This window comes from Hesperophylax consimilis, chromosome 3 (assembly GCF_061612785.1).
Source record: "Hesperophylax consimilis isolate HC1 chromosome 3, BYU_Hcon_1.0, whole genome shotgun sequence".
NCBI classification, from domain to species: domain Eukaryota; kingdom Metazoa; phylum Arthropoda; class Insecta; order Trichoptera; family Limnephilidae; genus Hesperophylax; species Hesperophylax consimilis.
The window spans coordinates 42,447,775-42,467,606 of NC_142838.1; the positions used below are offsets into that span (position 1 = coordinate 42,447,775).

At 38.3% G+C, this 19,832-nt stretch overlaps 1 protein-coding gene across 1 annotated transcript in view; it reads left to right on the top strand.

Annotated features, from left to right (window-relative positions):
* Nucleotides 1-19,832, top strand: part of ptc (protein patched) — a 98,165-nt gene that overhangs the window by 71,676 nt on the left and 6,657 nt on the right. The window contains exons 3-9 of the mRNA XM_089650723.1: nt 5,411-5,789; nt 6,543-6,753; nt 14,854-15,123; nt 15,839-15,979; nt 17,610-17,739; nt 17,919-18,178; nt 18,878-19,123. Coding sequence (XP_089506849.1) covers nt 5,411-5,789; nt 6,543-6,753; nt 14,854-15,123; nt 15,839-15,979; nt 17,610-17,739; nt 17,919-18,178; nt 18,878-19,123 — 1,637 coding nt within the window. The remainder of the gene's footprint in view (nt 1-5,410; nt 5,790-6,542; nt 6,754-14,853; nt 15,124-15,838; nt 15,980-17,609; nt 17,740-17,918; nt 18,179-18,877; nt 19,124-19,832) is intronic.

Genomic DNA, 19,832 nt, shown 5'->3' on the forward strand with positions numbered 1-19,832 from the left:
CAAAGTGCACATAACATTTTTTACTCCAAATGTGCTAAGGAATAGCTGGTTAAAGTTTGTCGGGTTAGTGCCGATACACCCTGTATACATTAATCGAACGTCATTCATCTATAAGAAAATATTAGAAAAAGCAAATCCATGCTTCGTCGTTGAATTATTTAACCTCTAATTTTCAAACTAACCTAAGAGAGAAAATAGAGATGATGAAATGAAAATAGAGAGAGAGGAATACTAGAAGTTTCACTTCTGTCTTGCGTAGTTTTTATTTTTGGATCGACTTAATGAGTAAAACCTCAAATTGTAATAGCGACTCTTAAACCAAAATTTGAAACTGAAAGATTAGATTGAAATTCTAGGAAAATTCTAGAGGCTATTTTGTTATCCGAACACGTCCATTACTCTCAAAAGTAAAGCTACGATTACACTGGACATTTTTTTGGTAATTAGGATGGCTTTGTTTAAGAATTAAGTATTATTTCTTAGATTATCAATTATTATGAATACCCCCGAAGTTTCACGGTATGAGCGTGGAACGACGTAGATAATATAATTTAGATTCTTCATTTGGTCCTGACCACGGATTGCGCTGGTATATTATTATATCCAGTTGGAGATCAAACGCTGTGTGGGAATAGGCGCATTATAGCGGATCCTCCAATTATGAGATTGCAAATAACTGGGAGTTTTTCGACCACCAATAATAATGACATTCACTGCAATCATATCTCGCGTGGTTGGAGGCAATGGTAGAGTTACCTGTGTTATTTCATCGCAACAACATCGTTACGGCGGCGATTTGCTCAATGATTATTATTGCTCGTTTACATTTTCGCTTTTGCGATAGTGGTATCAAATAGCTTTGATCAAATGAAGTTATTAAAACAATCGTTTAAACGTAACACGTAATTTGTCGTTTAGTATATACTTGCGGCACGTTCCAGAGTGGAGAAAGACCACCATTCAGAATTGAAACGTTGCTTGAAATGGTTTTAGCCATGTTTGGTGACCAAATCTGAAGAGCCAGGTACTCCCCCGCCTTCCTCTTTCACATCTCCTTCCTCTCCCCACTACCTTCGGCATCACAACATACCCCAATTGGGGTATGCCTCTGGATCTATACGGTTGGAAGCAGTTGGGACTCTTGTGCGGTATTTACCGTTCCTCAGAATGAATATCCTGTGTTGAGAAAGGCTAGTGTACAAATATTTTATTTTACCTTTTTTTGTTGTTAAGTTGGATGCTTGATAGAATTAATTCAGTTCGGTATTGGTGGGTATGAGATTATAGAACTTTTAATTTATATTTGGGAGAGTTGATAATTATTATTGCACGACCTTTGTTGATGATTCAATGTTTAGCTAAGATTTTAAATTTGTTTAGATTTTTTAAATGGTTTTGTTTATCATTATTATTTGTGTATCTGTGTTACAAATACCTAAAACAAATGTATTTGTAAGAGTTCGTAGGTTTTAAGCCGATGTTTCGTGAGAGCGAATGCTGTGGAAATGAGATCCATAAGGCGTAGGTATGTTTGGTAAAACCATGTATGATCATGTCAAAATTGCAGAGATTAAGAAAGGGATGCTCAGATGATTTGGGCATGTAGAGCGAATGAACGAAGAAAGGAGGCGAATGTGGAGGAGTCTGTGCCAAGACCGAATTGTTCGGCGGATTTGTCCTCTCTGCCTGTGCTTGCGGGGAAACGGCCTGATGATTAGTTAGTTTCGTGTGTTTAAAATTGACTTGTTTTGTTTTTAAAGATATGAGTTAAGCGCCCACAAAAACGGCGCTATAAAAATTATCCAATTATGTTTGTTTTGTATAAATTTGTCTAATCTAGTACTTGTGTATAATCTAATACACTTCTAGTACTTTAATTAATTTATTGAATACCAGCTGACGCGTACCCGGAGTTGTTCGTCTTTTCTCTACTTTCTATAAATGTAATATGCATTTATTATACATATAAACCTTCCGGAAGAAATTCTCTAAATGATTATCAAAATGAAAATCCGTTGCGCAGTTTAGAAGAACTAAACGCACAAACAGACAGACGTGGATAGCAACTTTGTGTTATACTATTTAGAGATATTTACGGCTTGTTATTATGGGACTTTTAACTTACAGCCTTATATAATGAATATATTATTTGTCCGGTCGATAAGGTTAAGGCTAAGTGTATATACTCACATTTGTCGATCCTGTATCAATAATTGATTATTGCTCTCGGGCTATCATCTTCTCCGACCAATCTAGTTTCCTTGGCAATATGTCTGGATGAATGGGTGCTTGCTGCCTGCTGCCACCGTCGAGGGTCTGGTCGGGTGAAGTCTGCTGTAGATTACTTATCTCCCGCGCAGCAGCCGGGGGGCAGGAAACTTTTAAGGGATTTAATGAGATGCGCGCAGTAATTACGAAATAATATGTTAATGTTCTGTAGATCTGAGACAGTCCCGTCCGCCGGGAGATGATATCACCCAGCACAATGTTGGGTTATTATTTTGACCATGTTGCGCACTGTACAATTTTTCGTGAGCCCACTATTAACATCGCTCAAATTAGTGGTTACCGGAGACTAGTATTTTCGATCGGTTAACTTGTGGCTTGGAGCTAAATATTAATTATACGAGGCTTATTATATCTATATCATCAATTCGACATCGGTGGGTTCCTACCACGTGCAGCATATCGTTACCTTAGTTGGACAAGGTTCTAACTGAATTTGAATGCAAAACCATTTCTTTTGCTCATTTCTATAACCAAAATACCTTTCAGAGCCACCTGTGTTGTACTTCCGTAGATTCTTGGATGTCGAAGTTCTAATATCAAGTTTTTAAGGCTTCCCTTTATTTTACAAGGTTCTAACGACAGTTTGATCCTTTTGCAATTGACTTTTTTGTTTTATCTGATGGTTTTCGTCTCTCTAGTTGGATAGAGTTCTAACTTCAACTGAGGTGTCAAAGTCTGCAAAGACGAATTATCTGTGTTGTACTTCCGTAGATTCTTGTATGACGAAGTTCTAATATCAAGTTTTTAAAGCTTCTCTTTATTTTACAAGATTCTAACGTAAGTTTGAACCTTTTGCAATTGACTTTTTGTTTTTATCATCAGATAACCATCAGGTTTTTATGAAATATTTCACCATTTTCGCTTAATCGTTTACTAATATTAGCGCGCTTCCTCTAACATTCGTATTTACACATCTCCCTTACAAACCATCTTTGAACGCTTACTACGGGGCCTTAAGTGAAATATTTTATATTAGCATGAATTGCTAATATCCGAATTGCGCTCAATGCTGCGAGACGAGAGACGCGAGACGCCGCGCCGCACAGTGGGCTGAAAATCGCCTTTCATAGACATAGAGACTTGAATTTTCAAGGGTTTTTTTTGGCTAGAAATGGATTCTGCTGATCATTACTATGCTACAAAATTTCGTATGAAGCAATTGCGTGTACAAATGAAAGAGTTATCATTTTTTTAAGAAAATTTGTATGGCACTGACATTATAAATGAGGTTATCTCTGGATAACCTCATTAGAGCATATTAATGATCAGCAGAATCCATTTCTAGCCAAAAAAAAATATCCTTGAAAATTCAAGTCTCTATGTCTATGAAAGGCGATTTTCAGTTCACTGTGCGCCGGGGGCTCGATGCCCGCCGGGGCAATGTTTGTTTTCCGAAACGCGTCCCCGAACCAAGTTTGATGTCTTAATTCTGTCGCATTATTATGTAAATCGATGCACTATTTTGTTTACAATGACATTCCGAGATGATTGGGAGGAGGGGGGAGGGGGGAGGGTTCGGACGGCCATCCATTGACTGTCACCAAAATGGTTATGGGAACGTCATAAATAAACCCGAGGCTGCATTCGGGCAGGTGTCCGACATGTCATCCTGCTCTTTTATACACTACCTACAGAAATAGCGTAGCATCTTTTCTTTTTGCGTGATTTAGTGGCCAATCGGGGAAGTGATATATTGCTTATAAATTATGACACTCGGAGTCAACAGAGGATTGTTACGTGCCACACCTTTGCTAGACTTAATGTGTTTTTGAATATTATTTTTTAATACATAACAAAGATCACCAAAAGCAAGTAAATATTAATCCAACTACATGACGTGTACCCTCGCTCGGCTTTGCTCGGGGACTTGGTTGGAGGTTAAGTTTTAAAGGTTTGGGGTTATATTTTGAAGGTTGTGAATTCTAGAGTACAACTAGGTGCATTTTTAAGGCGGAAATAATTTAATTGTCTTGTAATATTTTCCTCGGGCGTCGTCAACCTCTTCAAGTGGTTTCACTTCCACGGTTCGAAAATGGCCTTGAACGCAAAACAGCACTATTCGATTTGATTTACATTATTTTTTTCATAATTAACTACGTACAGAAATTGTTATAAGTACATTAATTATTATAATTTTTCAATTCAAAGCAACACTTCAATATCAGGCACAATGCGTTTTATTTTATTTTAATTAAATGTGTGCTTATTATTATGTTATTGTTTATTGTCAGGTCGATGTTAGTTCCTAGCTCTAGGCTGATTGCGTGCTCTAATGGTACGTATACATTTGCAAACCGAAACGCGAACCAAGCCTCGAATTACGGGAAAGGAACGAAGCAATTGCAAGCGGCGTTTCGCGCCATTTGCGGTTGCTTTGTTCCTTTTCCATAAATTGAGGTTCAGTTCGGCTCGCGTATGTATACGTAGCATAAGGAACCAAATCAACTACGAAATTTAAAACAATGCTTTCTTTTTTTATAGCACAGTTCACGTAGGACGTTCAGATGTGCATTCCTATAAGATAATAGATCCTTCGTACTTTCTGTATGATAATTATTTATTTATTTATATTTAACGCCCAGAGGGTTTTTATATGTATGTGGTTCAATTTTGATGACAGACAATTTTGAAACATGAGAAAGAAATAATAAAAATAAAATTGCATTAAAAAATACATGCAAGAAACAAAAATAAAAAATACAATACTGGCTTACAAAAATACAACTTCTATTTAGGAATAGTGTATAATATTTTGTAAAATATATGTATATATTTTTTAATTTAAATTTGTGGCAGTCCGGGTAATTATTACTCTCCATAAAATCAGCGTTTACATTTTGGTTACCATGTATCATTTGGTTACCATGTAACATTTTGTTAACATGCAACATTTGGATACCATGTAACATTTGGTTACCATGTAATAATTGGTTACCATGTAACATTTGGTTACCATGTAACAATTGGTTACCATGTAACAATTGGTTACCATGTAACATTTGGTAAAATTAACATCGAGCTGCTACAACTATGCAATAGTAGTTATGGAGTTTGAGGTACGCGTGCGAACGATTTACTGAAACTTGTTAATTAATGAATTGTTGTCTGTTGTTTGTTGCAGAGGGAGGTCGGCTCGAAGCGGAGCTGCGCTACTCGCGGCACGCGCTGGGCGGCGAGGGCGGGCCGGCGGGCGAGGCGAGCGCGGGCACGCACCAGCTGGCCGTGCAGGCCGCGCGCGACCCCGACGCCAACGTGCTGGGCGTGCGCGCGCTGCTGGCCCACGAGCGCGCGCTGCGCAAGGCCACCGCCGTCACCGTGCACATGTTCGATGTCGAGTGGCGCCTGCACGACCTGTGCTTCAGCCCCAGCGTGCCCAGTTTCGACGTGCACTTTGTAGACCAGATCTTCGACATGGTCATCCCGTGCTCCATCATCACGCCGCTGGACTGCTTCTGGGAGGGCTCCAAGTTGCTCGGCCCTTACCATCCTGTTACCATACCGTGAGTTATCATATCTTTCAACTCCACTCAGCGTCCTGGAACTGTGTAGAGGTTGGAAGAAGGAAGGAGGAAGGCTGATAAAGATATTGCAGGACGGGTAAATGCAGGAAACTTCATTAATGAATGTTTGAACGCGGTTGGCGCTAACAAAAAGTTGTCCAAGTTGGTACCTACCCTGATGTATGGAAGTGAGACATGGAACTGTTAGAGGAAGGACCAAAGCAGACCGAATGCTGTAGAAATGAGATCCCCGAGACGTATGTGTGGTATGTTATAACATGTATGATCGTGGGAGAAATGTGGGGATTCGCAAATAATGCAAGGAAGACCAGATACCTGTGTCGGGCCATGTTAAGAGTCGGAATAACAGAAGAGTACGTATGCATGTGAATGAGGCAAAGAGTGTGTGCCAAGACCGAGTTGTTTGGTGGCCGTCCTCTTTGCCTCCCCCTGCGGAGAGTTTATCAATAACGAGTCGAGTTCTCTTTTGAAAAATCTCAACCGTTGCGCGGGTTCAATTCCCGCAGGCGGCATTTATTTTACTCGGGAGATATTTTCAATTTGTATGGATATTTCAAGCGACGAATTATTGCTTACAATAATTTGTTATCCTTTGTGCTTTGCATAAAAAAGCTTGTCTTATAAACATTAGTTTATTCAGAAGTTATTCAATGTCCAAAAGCGGTGCATTTCAAATAATGTATTTATTGTTGAAATGACCAAACCAACCCTAACGATTTGTTTGTCTTCCAGCGGCCTCGCCCAGAAAGTGGTCTGGACGCACCTGAACCCCACCACGCTGGTGCAGGACATGAAGAATATGAACTTTGACCAGTTTCCTTTCTCCACCCTCGAGTCCTACATGAAGAGGGCGGGCATCACTACCGCCTACCAGGAGAAGCCGTGCCTCAACGTGTCCGACCCTCTCTGTCCCGACACTGCCCCGAACAAGAAGTCGCAACAGGTAACAAACATATCACTCTTCTTTTCTCCTCTTCAAATACAATTGCTTATGACATTAAAAGCTTCGGTCGTTCGTGTATCACAGAAGATCTCCACCCTGTGCTATAAAGATCGTTAATCGTTAGTAATAAGGCGAAATACTATGTATTAACACGCCGAAATGAGATTCGAGACCAAATCTCTCTTTCAAATCCCAAATATCTGACATTGTCTCCCGCGCCAACAAAATACTTGGATTGTTCTACGTAATACGAGATCATTTGCTAACGGAATCGCAATACGAAGAACATATGAAGGCATTGTTCGCAGTATCCTGAAATATAACTCCGTTATTTGGGCTCTTCTGAACAAAACCATATCCTAGAAATAGATAAACTACAAAAGAGGTTTATACGTTACCTATATATGATAGAATATACGGACTATACAGGAATGCTCAATACCTTAGAAGCACGCCGAAAAATATATTTTGGCAAACATTTTTTAAACTAATCTCTGGAACTATACTTTATACACTTATATTGAAATAAGTTCTTATGTGTGCCTAACGAGTATACTCGTGTGAGATCCCATGAAGCAAGGACTTCTGCCTGCCAGAACGCGCCAATCAACACAGGAATTCAACTGCTTAACGATTCTGCATAGACCATCGACATTTACAGTTCAGTAACTATACTTTGACGTGTGTCACAAAATATTAAAACTGCCCTACGACCTTTTATACTTACATGTACCTCAAATTTGTGACCTCCATAATATATTGGCGCATAACCGTTTTATGGAAAACATAAATAAATAAAAATAAAATAAAAACTGGGACGGCCCCGCTGGTCTCACCACTCAGACAGGACACGTAACGAGGACGGGAGACAGCCGACCACCAAATGAGTGTCATATTAAGGCTGCAAGACGCAGTTCATCATAGGAGGTCAACAGAATCATCCTTGGTTTATTTGTCTTCATTGCGGTGAATGTGATTTACGCAACGTTTACCTATGTCGATGAAAGAATGATTCAATACAGCTTGTTTACATTATATTTAAGCAGCGCCTTCGGTTGACCACGTGTTTAAATTTGGTTTCAATTTAAATTACGTGCGTGCAAAGCTCATAAATGTGTGAGATCATTTGCAGGTGACGCAATGTCAGTCGGTCCGTCCAACTTTAGTGAATTGAAATGTAAGACAGTTCGTGGCATTTGGTAATGCTAATCAAAAGTGTCACCGCCTTTCAGCTTTGCCGCCACGACTGTCATATCCGTCAGAATTCAGAAGTGACTGCAAATCAAAACAATATTAGTTTTCCTCGAAAAAATGTGTGACTGAATACAGCCAAAATGGCTTTATTAGCAATTCCAGGAAGCTTTATGCGAAGCAACGCGTAACCGCAATGGTAGTTTGGACAGCCTAAAGCACCACAGAACACGCTGCCACCGGGGCCGGACGAGACAATCTCACAATACGATGCTTGGAAGGTCCCCCCATTACCTGGCCATTGTAAATTTTTGGTGAAGTTTTTACGGTACCTGTAAATAGTCTGCATTCACACAACATCTCCTCGGAACGTCACATTTCTAAACACGCGTCGTCCACCTTTTATTCGGCCTTTGTAAAGCCTATTCAACCTTTTCTAGTCGCGTCCGAGTTCGCTTCGACTATTTTATTTGTGACAAATCGTAAAGTGAAAATGCTGTTTGTCTATTTCTAAAGAAATTTCGTTTTGTTCAACTTTTTGAACGCAACACCAAATAGCTAAATAACTAAATAGAGTTGCCGCTGGGCAACGTGACATAAAATAACTTCTTGTGAGAATTCTTATTGATCTCTGGAGCTTTTAGTCACATAATTGCGAGGAAATGCTCTGGATAGATACTAGTTAGTAATGCAGGCTTATCACTTATCAACTTGTTAGAATGTAATACAATAATATCATCTTCCAGAGAACAGATAGTGAAGTCAGGCCGCGACTGGAGACAAGTCTATAGTCCGTTGTGTGATCTTTATTCGAACAGTATAATACAGTAGGAACTGAGAGCGACTGACTAGCGGTATACGCGTTGAGTGGCGGTTGGTTGGTTGGTTTGGTTAGTGGACCTCTTCCTAGCTCGGTTCGGTGTAACGCAACACTTTTGGACTTTTTTCCCCGTACCCGGCATAATATGGACCGAACGTTTTTGTTACTTTTTTTTTTGCTCCGACCTCCGCGTGCGTCCCTGTCTGCCTCGTTGGCCGGCGCGGGTTCGAGCGGGACGGAACCCCGGCGCAGTGAATGTGGTCGCCACCCACACCGAGATTAAGTTTTCTAAAGAAAAACACCATATTGTTATTTCGGCCTGCGATAGGAGAACCACCCGCGCTGCGGCCGCCGGGATCGCCGGGCCGTTGGGCCATTGGGCCATTGTGGATTGTAGCCGTGTGGCGGGAGGAAGAGATAATGTATGTCCACTTCGCGGGCACAGCCAAACGGCAAACGGCACAGGGAACCCCACGATTACTCAATTACGGGGATGAAACAGTCCCTTTCTCCCGGGGCGCTTGGAATGCTTATGTCTTAATCCAGATCGATCGTTTTACGAAATCTATCCTTTTTTGTTGATAATAATAATAACATGACATTTATATACCGCAGTTTAGTGTCACTTCACTTGCAGGACAGGACAAACAAGAATATTAAAACTAAAACATAATATAAAATAGGAGGCAGTTTGTGCTCAGAAATGAGAATCTTCTGAGCAGACGATTTTAAAAAGGTACAATAAGGAGACAACCGAAACCAAACAATTACCGGAAGTTTTAGAATATGGCTTATTATAAAATATTGAAAAGAAGTTAAGATTTACGAATGATAAGATTTTTTTAAATAATTTTGTTTTTAAAGCCCGTTTAAATTCAGCCAAATTCTGGAGATTAGTAAGAGCTGAGGGAAGTTTATTCCAGATGAGCGGGGCCTGTTACACTAAAAGAGCGATATCGATATCACCATTATTATCATTCAATGTAAACTGTCGATTCCCGAAAATTAATAAATAAATAAAAGATGCTTAGTAAAACCTTTCAATGGAAGTGACCCGTCGCCGGGGTAATAAATGAGTACTGCTGATTTATTAAAATCCTGGAAAAAACGGGATTGCATGCCGTTTCCTAATAAACTTGTAGTACATTCATTCAAATCGGAACACGTGATCATGCGCCTGCTTTAGTCCAGAATGACGAAACAATTACGAAATGCGAAAATATTGTAATTTTTGTGTACTGTGTTTTATTGATAGTCTATTGATAGGCCTGCAGTCCCGCTTTTAACCGGAATACGAATAATTTGAAGAGATTTTTACAATATTAATTTCGGTATCTTTTAAATATTAACTTAACTTATTTTCTAAATATTTCATGTCTGTCTACAACAATAATGCTCGAAACATCCAGATCCTACCGGACAACCCCAAAGAGCTCTGTGTTGCTAGCATTAATAATATTGAAGTCGACCAGCATCATATACAGAAACACCTTGAAGATTTAGATCTCAAAAAAGGCGCAGGCCCAGATAAAATTCCCCCTTTCTTCATAAACAAATGTGCCCGCAGCCTATCTAAACCGCTATCCATAATTTTTAGTCGCTCCCTTAAAGAGGGAATAGTCCCAAACACTTGGAAAACGGCATTTGTAACTCCCATCTTCAAGAATGGCCAAAAATCTAACGTCGAAAATTATAGGCCAATTTCAAAGCTCTGCATCTTTAGTAAGGTTTTCGAAAAAATTGTGTATGACCAGATGTTTTCGGCCTTGAGATCGTCACTCAATAATAACCAACATGGATTTATGAGGGGGAAATCTACAACCACTAACTTAACGGCATTCACCGAATTCTTACAAGATAACATGGATCAGCGTATACAGGTAGATGCAATATATACAGATTATAGCAAAGCTTTTGATTTAGTTATTCATGATATCTTGCTGAGAAAACTTTTACAAATCGGTGTACACGGAGACCTCCTCAGATGGCTCTCGTCCTATATTGAAAACCGTAGCCAAGCAGTAGTTGTCGGTGGCTATAAATCGAACTGGGAAACCGTGCCGTCGGGAGTACCCCAGGGGTCATTATTGGGACCATTACTCTTTAATATATATATTAATGACATTGGGAAATGTTTTCACCACTCCAGAACTTTATTATACGCAGATGACATGAAAATATTCTCCCCTGTCACGTGTATCAATGAGTGTACCCGCGTGCAAGAAGATCTAAATCGCCTAAATATTTATTGTGCAGAACACAACCTGCAAATAAATGTAAAAAAATGTGGCACCATCAGCTTCACCCGAAATAAAAATCCCATTTCTTTTAATTACTCCCTTAACGGCACAATACTGAGCAAAATGACAGAGGCTAAGGATCTGGGAGTAGTGTTAGATTCAAAATTACTTTTTGAGCGCCATATCGAATCCATGGTTGCAAAAGCTTCCCAGGTACTTGGCTCTGTACTCAGAACTTGCAAAAATTTTAAAAAAGTAAATACCATGAAAATGCTGTACTTTGCGTATGTACGCAGTTCTCTGGAGTACGCCTCTCAAGTCTGGAATCCCAGGTATAAGTCACACATAGAAAGGATTGAGAAAGTGCAATATCGTTTTCTACGATACCTTGATTTTCGGGCCTATCGTCCTCATCTGAGTCACGAGGAGTCAGCAGCGTTTTTCAGGATTTCGTCACTGGAAAGTCGTAGAAACTCCGCAGACGTACTATTTTTACAAAAAATTGCCACCTCTGTGATAGATTGCCCGGAATTACTAGAAAGAATTCAATTAAGAGTACCCATCAGACAAACCAGACAAAATCACACATTAAACATCCCTCAATGTAACACTAACTCAAAACAAAATGCTTTTATTCACCGTGCTTCATACAATTTTAATACTTCACACAGTAAATTAGACTTATTTAACTCAGCACCCCACAATTTCAAACCTAAAATCAATAAATAATTATATTATCATTATTATGTTTTTATTAATACACATACGTACATGTTACACATTACACAGACTAGATCCATCCCATCCCCCTCCCTTCCGCCATCCCATCCCTATAGGCTAATTGTAACTTTTTTTCTAACATAAATATTATATATGTTCACTAAATAATTAAAATACCTTAGTGAAAACCTATTATTGGTTAAATAATTTAACACTTACTACACCATACCTTGTAATGATTATAACTGTTGGTTTTCCAAATAAAATAAAATAAAAATAAAAATAAAAATTCACGTCGCTTAATGGCCTACCTTCAGTTTAATCTTTAATTACGAGGCTTCCATTATTTGTTTTCTCATCAACTTCTCGTGTAAGTTCTCCATCATCCACTAGTGACTAGTAACTAGTAGACTGGTACCTTCCTCTCCCTTGTCGGCCTTCAATAGTCATTATTTCACAGACAAAACTGGTACCGATTGACCATAAAAATCTCTCTACAACTCTGGAGCTATTTCTCCTGCTTTGAAATGGTCTATTGTCTAGGACCTAGGTATTCACGTGTTGCTCGCATTTCACGGCGAATTAGTATAGATTTCTCCCCTTCAACGCACCCTTAACATTATTGCTAGCTATCTTTATCAATATAGTAGCGTGGAAAGATTCTAACGAGCAAAAAACTTCAGATAAAGACATGAACTTGGCCGAGGCAATTTATTTCAAAAGCCCTGAAAAAGAGAACTTTCGTACATAGAGTTTTTCTGTTTAAAATATGTTTTCTCACGATATACAAATTACACGCAACATCGATTGCGGCATATATATTTTATAATATAGATCCGTGAAAAATCACGGGATATTATAGTTGTACGATTTGTGAGACTGAAAGTATTTAAATAATATTTTCCTCGGGATCTTTGCCAATCAAATATTATTAGAGATACTAGAGTACTCCCGCGCCTTCCTCTTTCCCATCTCCTTACCCTTCCAGCCTCAAAATATACCCCGGTGACCGGATAAATCATCAAAATGATAATTCATCACATCTTTAAAAAGTTATATAAAGTCATGGAAAGTAATGCAACAAAAACTTTATTAACTGGGTTAAGTAGGTTAGGTTAGGTTTAAATTTATTTAGTTTTCATCGTTTTTAATGACTTTATATCACTTTTTAAATGTGTGTTGAATAATTGTCACTGTGTTGAGTTATCATGGAACCTATACCCCAATTGGGGATTGCTGAATCAAATCTAATTACGCAGGAATATTTCACATCACACACATCATCACCGACAACCGAAATTAGTATTTATTTATTGGCTAAAAAAAGGCTTTTGCATAAAAATGATATTTGAAATCATAAGTGTATACTTATAATCATAAGTATACAGTGTACAGAATGTTTGTTTGATGATGTTAAAGAAGGTATTTAGATTGGTAAATAAATAATAATACGTTGCCTCAATCGTATATTCTCGTATTTCTTCGCTAACGTAACTAATGAGAGAAAAAAACTTGAGCTATTACTTTTTTATGTATTAATTGATTTGATGATTTAGTATCCGAAACACGTTTTTTGTTTGAAAATATTCGCTGGAGAGCGTTTTTAATTGTTGCATAACTTGTAAACACGCCGGTATCGAATTTCCTAGTTTTTTCCTTGTTTTGAGTATAAACAAACCGTGTTAATTTTTTTTTTGCGGAGTCAATTATTTTCGACTTTCAAATATCATTATATTTATTAATAATAAATAACTTAATAGATAAGTCCGAATCTAAATTACGGAAATATCACATTTCGCTGTGCGATTAAATAGAAAAAATGGGTAATAAAAAAAATTAAATATATATTTTTTTACATTAGCCCGCCCCACACAGGAGGCCCAGAGGAAAGAAAATCCCTCAACACCTATGTCATCTTTGGGGATGCTGTGTGGAGGGTATTTTTAGGGAAAGGAAGGAGAGGAAGTTCTGGGAAGGAAAAACGTATGTATGAGGTGGGTAAGGATCTAGGGGTCAATGTGTCCAGGAGTGACAAACGAATTAATATATCTCTCTCATAAAGTCAGGTTGGGATGGTGACAATTTATCTAGCTTTGCTGCACGATTTGTCCTGGTGTAGATTTTGATTATGTAGGTAATTTATTTTTTAATTTTTAATAATTTCAAAGCTCCATAGCTCACGATGGAAATAAAGTAACTAATTAAAAGCGTCCGAATTTAATTTTTTAAGATAATCTCTGTTAAGATGCAGAGTTGAAAAAGTAAATAAATAAATATTTGAAAATTCTCCATAGAAAAAAATTGGAATGTATGCTCCGAAAATTACAAAAAAACCACATCTTGTTCTATTATTTAACATGTATGGAAAAATTCACAGTGTTTCTTTAAATGCTACTTAACTCGATATCGAGATATTTTTGCTCTATTTTGAATAAGTCGTGTTTTATTAAATATTTTCACAACAGTCGCTTATGTTTATTCATTATAATGGTTTTTGTCTTAATAATATATAATAATATATAATATATCATTAGTAAGTTGTATAATTATATGTCAGTTAGAAACAATGAAATTGTTGAAAGAATAATGTTACAATAATACAGCAGTTCCTAATATAAGAAAAAAGTAGATATGAATGTAAGAGTGTTATATAGAAATGGCATAATATACTATATTTTAGGTTGTGCATAACCTGCCTCACTAGGCGAACCTGTATTGAGGCAGAATTTTTAGTTAATTATTTCTCCATTTTGTCTATGGTATTTTGTATATTAGCGCATTCCCTCTATCCAGGGCCGCCCTGAGCCAAATCGCGCCTGACACTAGTAAAATCTCAAGGGCGCTGTGATAGGTGTTATCAACACCTTCAGCACCCGGGGCAGACTGCTTCCATTGCTCCTGCACAAGGCCGGCCCTGCCCTTATCATTTGTATTTATATATCTCGCTTTCAAACCATCGTCAGTAATAGCAGTCAGAGCTTTGACACTGTCCGGAGCTAATGGTACTATGGAGCCTCCAGTTGGAGAATGATATTAGGAGGAAGGAAATAGAAGTGCTCACAATTCGATATTTCTGTTTTATTGTTCACTTTCATGATAAAAATATTTATCATTTTGTTTTAATTCCAGCCTCCCGATGTGGCTGCTGAACTGTCTGGCGGCTGCTACGGCTTCGCGGCCAAGTACATGCACTGGCCGGAGGAGCTGATCGTGGGCGGCGGCACGCACAACAAGAGCGGCGGGCTGATGCGCGCCAGCGCCCTGCAGACCGTCGTGCAGCTGATGACGGAGCGCGAGCTCTACGATTACTGGGACAAGAACTATCGCGTACACCACATTAACTGGTCACGCGATAAGGCTGCCGCTGTACTGGACGCGTGGCAGCGCAAGTTCTCCGAGGTGAGTTACCCAACCTACCGACACCATTCAAACTATCTAATATCAACCTAACTGAACCCAACCTAACCTGACCTGACCCAACCGAACTCAACCCAACCTAACCTTCTTTTTGTGGTGCCTTCTCCTATTGAAGGTTGAATATCATCAGGAAATTTCTGCGGAACTTATCCATACCACTCATGAAATGCGACATCTTCCTCTAACATAATTTTACCTAACTCAATTTAACTTAATCTAACCTTACCTAGTATAACCTCTCCATCTCATGCATGTATGGTGAATTTGATTCTGATATTTTGAATTGAATCAAATTTTACAGAACATAATGTTTTAGGTTGTTTTTTTCATGGTCAAAAAGTTATCAAAATTTTATCTTTTTATACTATGAAAAACTATAAAGTATTTTACTGCCTGCATTATCTCCAAACCACTAGAAAAATCAAAAATTCATCTTATAAACTCTTTTCTGCATCATTTTTTTAAATTTTGTGCTACTTATTGTTTACTACAATTATTCTTATTTTGTGCTATTTATTGTTTACTACAATTATTCTTATTTTGTGCTACTTATTGTTTACTACAATTATTATTCTTATTTTATGCTACTTATTGTTTACAACAATTATTCTTATTTTGAGATAATTATTGTTTCCTACAATTATTCTTATTTTGTGCTACTTATTGTTTACTACAATTATTCTTATGTTGTTAACAGGAAATTCACAAATTCACGGAAACCGACACCGAATACCAGGGCTACGAGTTCTACGCCTTTTCAACCTCCACCTTGAACGACATTCTCGGCCAGTTCACACAACTGTCCATCCCCAAGATCGCCATAGGATACATCTGCATTGTAAGCAAGATATACACATTACAACCACTTGATGAAATTATTCAAATTATTAAGGACGGGTTGTTTCGGAAAATCTGAACAATTCATCAAATTTCAACGTTCATTTTCGGGTTCTGTGAAAGACTTATTCAAGTTCTGTTTTTATTTCAGTTTTGTCAAGCACCTAGCCTACGATGATATAAAAACAGAACTTGAATAAGTCTTTCACAGAACCCGAAAATGAACGTTGAAATTTGATGAATTGTTCAAATTCTCCGAAACAACCCGTCCTAAAACTCCCTGACAGAAGACTCGTTTAAGACTTGACTTGTGTTTTTAAAATTGTTGATGGAATTATAGACAGCCCTGATTTATTGAGCCTAATCACCTTCAACATACCAACTAGAACTACTCGATCGAAAATTCTTTTTAATTTCAACAACAGTATCAGGACTGAGTCATTTAGATACTCACTTGTAGAACAATATCTAGATAGATTACATGCAGTTAGCAATAACTTTTTAACTAGCCATTTACATTTAAGACTTATAATTGCCAAGTGACTTACAACTAAGACTCATAACTATGTAGTGACTTATAACAAATGATATTCATATTTATGACTCAGTTTTTGCAGTAAATATACAATATTCTGCATGTTATTGATTATGGCTCGACATAAACTTTTAATAAAATAAAAATAATTTATTTTTAGCACCAGAAGAAGAAGGAATCATGTACTATTGTTATTTACTTATTTTAATTGTAATTTTAGGACATGGATGGAGAAAATGCACTTCACTTTGACTTTGGTTCAAGATTTTGTTTATGATAGCCTGCGATAAGCGAGCCCTAAGGGTCTGAGACAGAGGTGTGAAATCGTCGGATCACGACAATAGAAAGAATTTTATTTTTTTATTTTTTTTGCTGAATTTTATTTAGGTATTGGAGCCAGGAAGGAGTCTGAAAGGGTCGAGAGGATGCACTAGGTGGCATGAAAGGCTGGGAGGTGACTGGAGAGACTAGGGTAGACTAGGATGAGGTGATTTTGCACAGCGGTGCTGCCAAGGTCTTTTATCTATGTGAGGATGTTGTGTCGGCGCTCTTTATTGGCAGCAGACACATGTCAGCGCTATATTAGCGGCGGACACATGCCTGAGCGGATGACGAGCCTCGTGCTGGCACAGTTGGTGGACGGGGTAGTCTCTCTCCCTGCAGCAGCTGGTACAGTTCCTTCGCTACCTAGGACTCTTGCAGCAGAGTCTCCATCTTCTGTCTTTGTCGAGCGTCACAGCGGTGCTGCCAAGGTTTGTTGTCTATGTGAGGATGTTGTGTCGGCGCTCTTTATTGGCAGCAGACACATTTCAGCGCTATATTGGCGGTAGACACATACCTGAACGGATGACGAACCTCGTGCTGGCACAGTTGGTCTAAATAACAAATGTAGATCCTAGGAAATAAACTGTACAGCGCCCTTGAGGTGATTTTTCACAAAAACGGCGCTCTACAAATTATCCAATTATTATTATTATTATTAATTGGTTACCTGTATTTATAGAACCGCGTTAGGATGATTCGTTGCTCAACGTTAAACATTTTAAAGTGTTATGCTCCCACTTACATTGTACTAATGTGTATTGTTTGATTGCAGTTGGTGTACGTAGCCGCGTCGCTAGTCCAGTGCAACAACACTGTCAAGTCGCAGGCTGGCATCGGCGTGGCAGGGGTATTCCTGCTGTCCATCACAGTCGTTGCTGGATTGGGATTCTGTGCTATTTTAGGTACGTTCAACTACACTAACTAACAAATAAAAATAACTCTTTTGCCCAAAATGTTAAATTTATGTTTAAAATATAAGGATCAAAGCTTCCTTCCTTCTGAAGCTTCAAAGCCACCAAAACTGCACAAGTACCCTTTTTTTCTAAAAATCTTTAAAAATAAATCCTTCATTTTTTTTTAGGTATTCCATTTAACGCATCGACCATGCAGATAATACCGTTCCTCGCCCTCGGGCTGGGAGTCGACGACATGTTCCTTTTCACTCACGCCTATGCGGAGAGCCCCTGCGACAACCGAGACAGCGAGACATGCGAGGGTCAGACTCCGGCAATCCTCCGCACAACCGGCCTCAGCGTACTACTGACCTCGCTCTGCAATGTCTGCGCCTTCTTCGCCGCTGCGCTTATCCCCATTCCGGCTCTCAGAGTCTTCTGCTTACAGGTAATGAATGAACTCTTCCCCAACTCCTTACGATCAAAAATAAAATACAGTGGAAAAAACCTTTTATTATATTATTAGATGTCAGTAGAGTGTGTAGATCTAAGTTATTATTATCCAGGTAATGTAGTGTTAAGGGTTTTTCATAGATGGCGGTACTTGCACCATCTGACAGAGATAGCATGTCGGTTGTACCCGAATGGTTCTGAATGCAGCCGAGACTAGCCGATTACTAGGCAGAGGAGCTTACTTCGAGTTGCGTCCCACTTTAGAATAACTCATAGGCTCCAATAGAATGAATGTGTGTCCTGCTAAAGATTCATTGTAATTATCTGATAATAAAGTACTTGTAATCTTTGACGAACCAAAGCATTTATTGAATACTTTCGATCTCAAGCGTATTTAATACTAAGACAATTACTACACAGTACAGGCTTATAACGATGTAGATTGTTTGGTTTCATGCTATCTTTAGTGAATGGATTGGACTAGCGTAAGTATTGTATAAAATTATTAAACAGTTTTGCTTGTATGTAATTCTATGAGCTTTATGGTAACCGGACAAAACAGAACATAATAAAATAATAGGTTACTTTAGACCACTTTTCTTCAGTTCTGTTTTGACATGGAACTGAATTTTATATGTAATAAAAACACATTGGTATTATTTTCCTCCAATATTAAAACTTCCACATTTTCCAGGCCGCCATCCTTTTGCTGTTCAATCTGGCGTCCATGTTGCTGGTTTACCCCGCAATGATATCGCTGGACATCCGCCGCCGGACAGCCTTGCGCTCGGACGTCCTGTGCTGCGTGATCCCGGGCTTGGGGTATGTGCCGCCCATCGCGCGCGGCCGCCTGCTGGTGCCCCAGGAGCCCCGTAAGGCAAGCAGGGCTCTGCCCCTTGACAGAGTGCACATGGGTACTGCGCTGGCGGATAAGGAAAAGGTACATGTTTTTCTAGTGGGATGTTCACAAAATATAATATTAACCCTCGTGTCTAGTGTGCCAGGAAATCCACCATGGATCTGATAGTAGCTCACAGCACTCTCGATTTTATGGTATTTTGAACCTTATAAAATGCTCCTATCATACCAAAAAATATTTTATTCGCTTGACTAGGAAATAATTTATCGTAATATTATTCTAGCTTTTTGTTTCGTCACTTGTAAATATGTTTATTTTATCTGTCACAATGTGCATCACAAAATAACATGTCATAATTATTTCAATTTTGTAAAGCACAGTACTGTATTTATTTACAGAAAAGTCTTACGTTATGTATTATTTTTATTGTGAAGAACACTTATTTAGCTAGAAAATATAATAAAACTCAAGAATATTTCTTCAAATTTTGCAAATTCACTTTGTGGCACCATTTTATTAATAAAATAATTAAAACACTTTGTTTTTACCACGATAATCTTTATTTTTTACATAAAGTCAACATGTTTCGAGAACGATGATCTCTTCATCAGGACAATTACATTAATTGTCCTAATGAAGAGAACATCGTTCTCGAAACATGTTGACTTTATATAAAAAATAAAGATTATCGTGGTAAAAACAAAGTGTTTTAATTATTTTATCAAGAATAATTTTCTTATGTCTTCATTATATTATATTTTTTTATAACATTAGAGAGATTTTTTTTTTC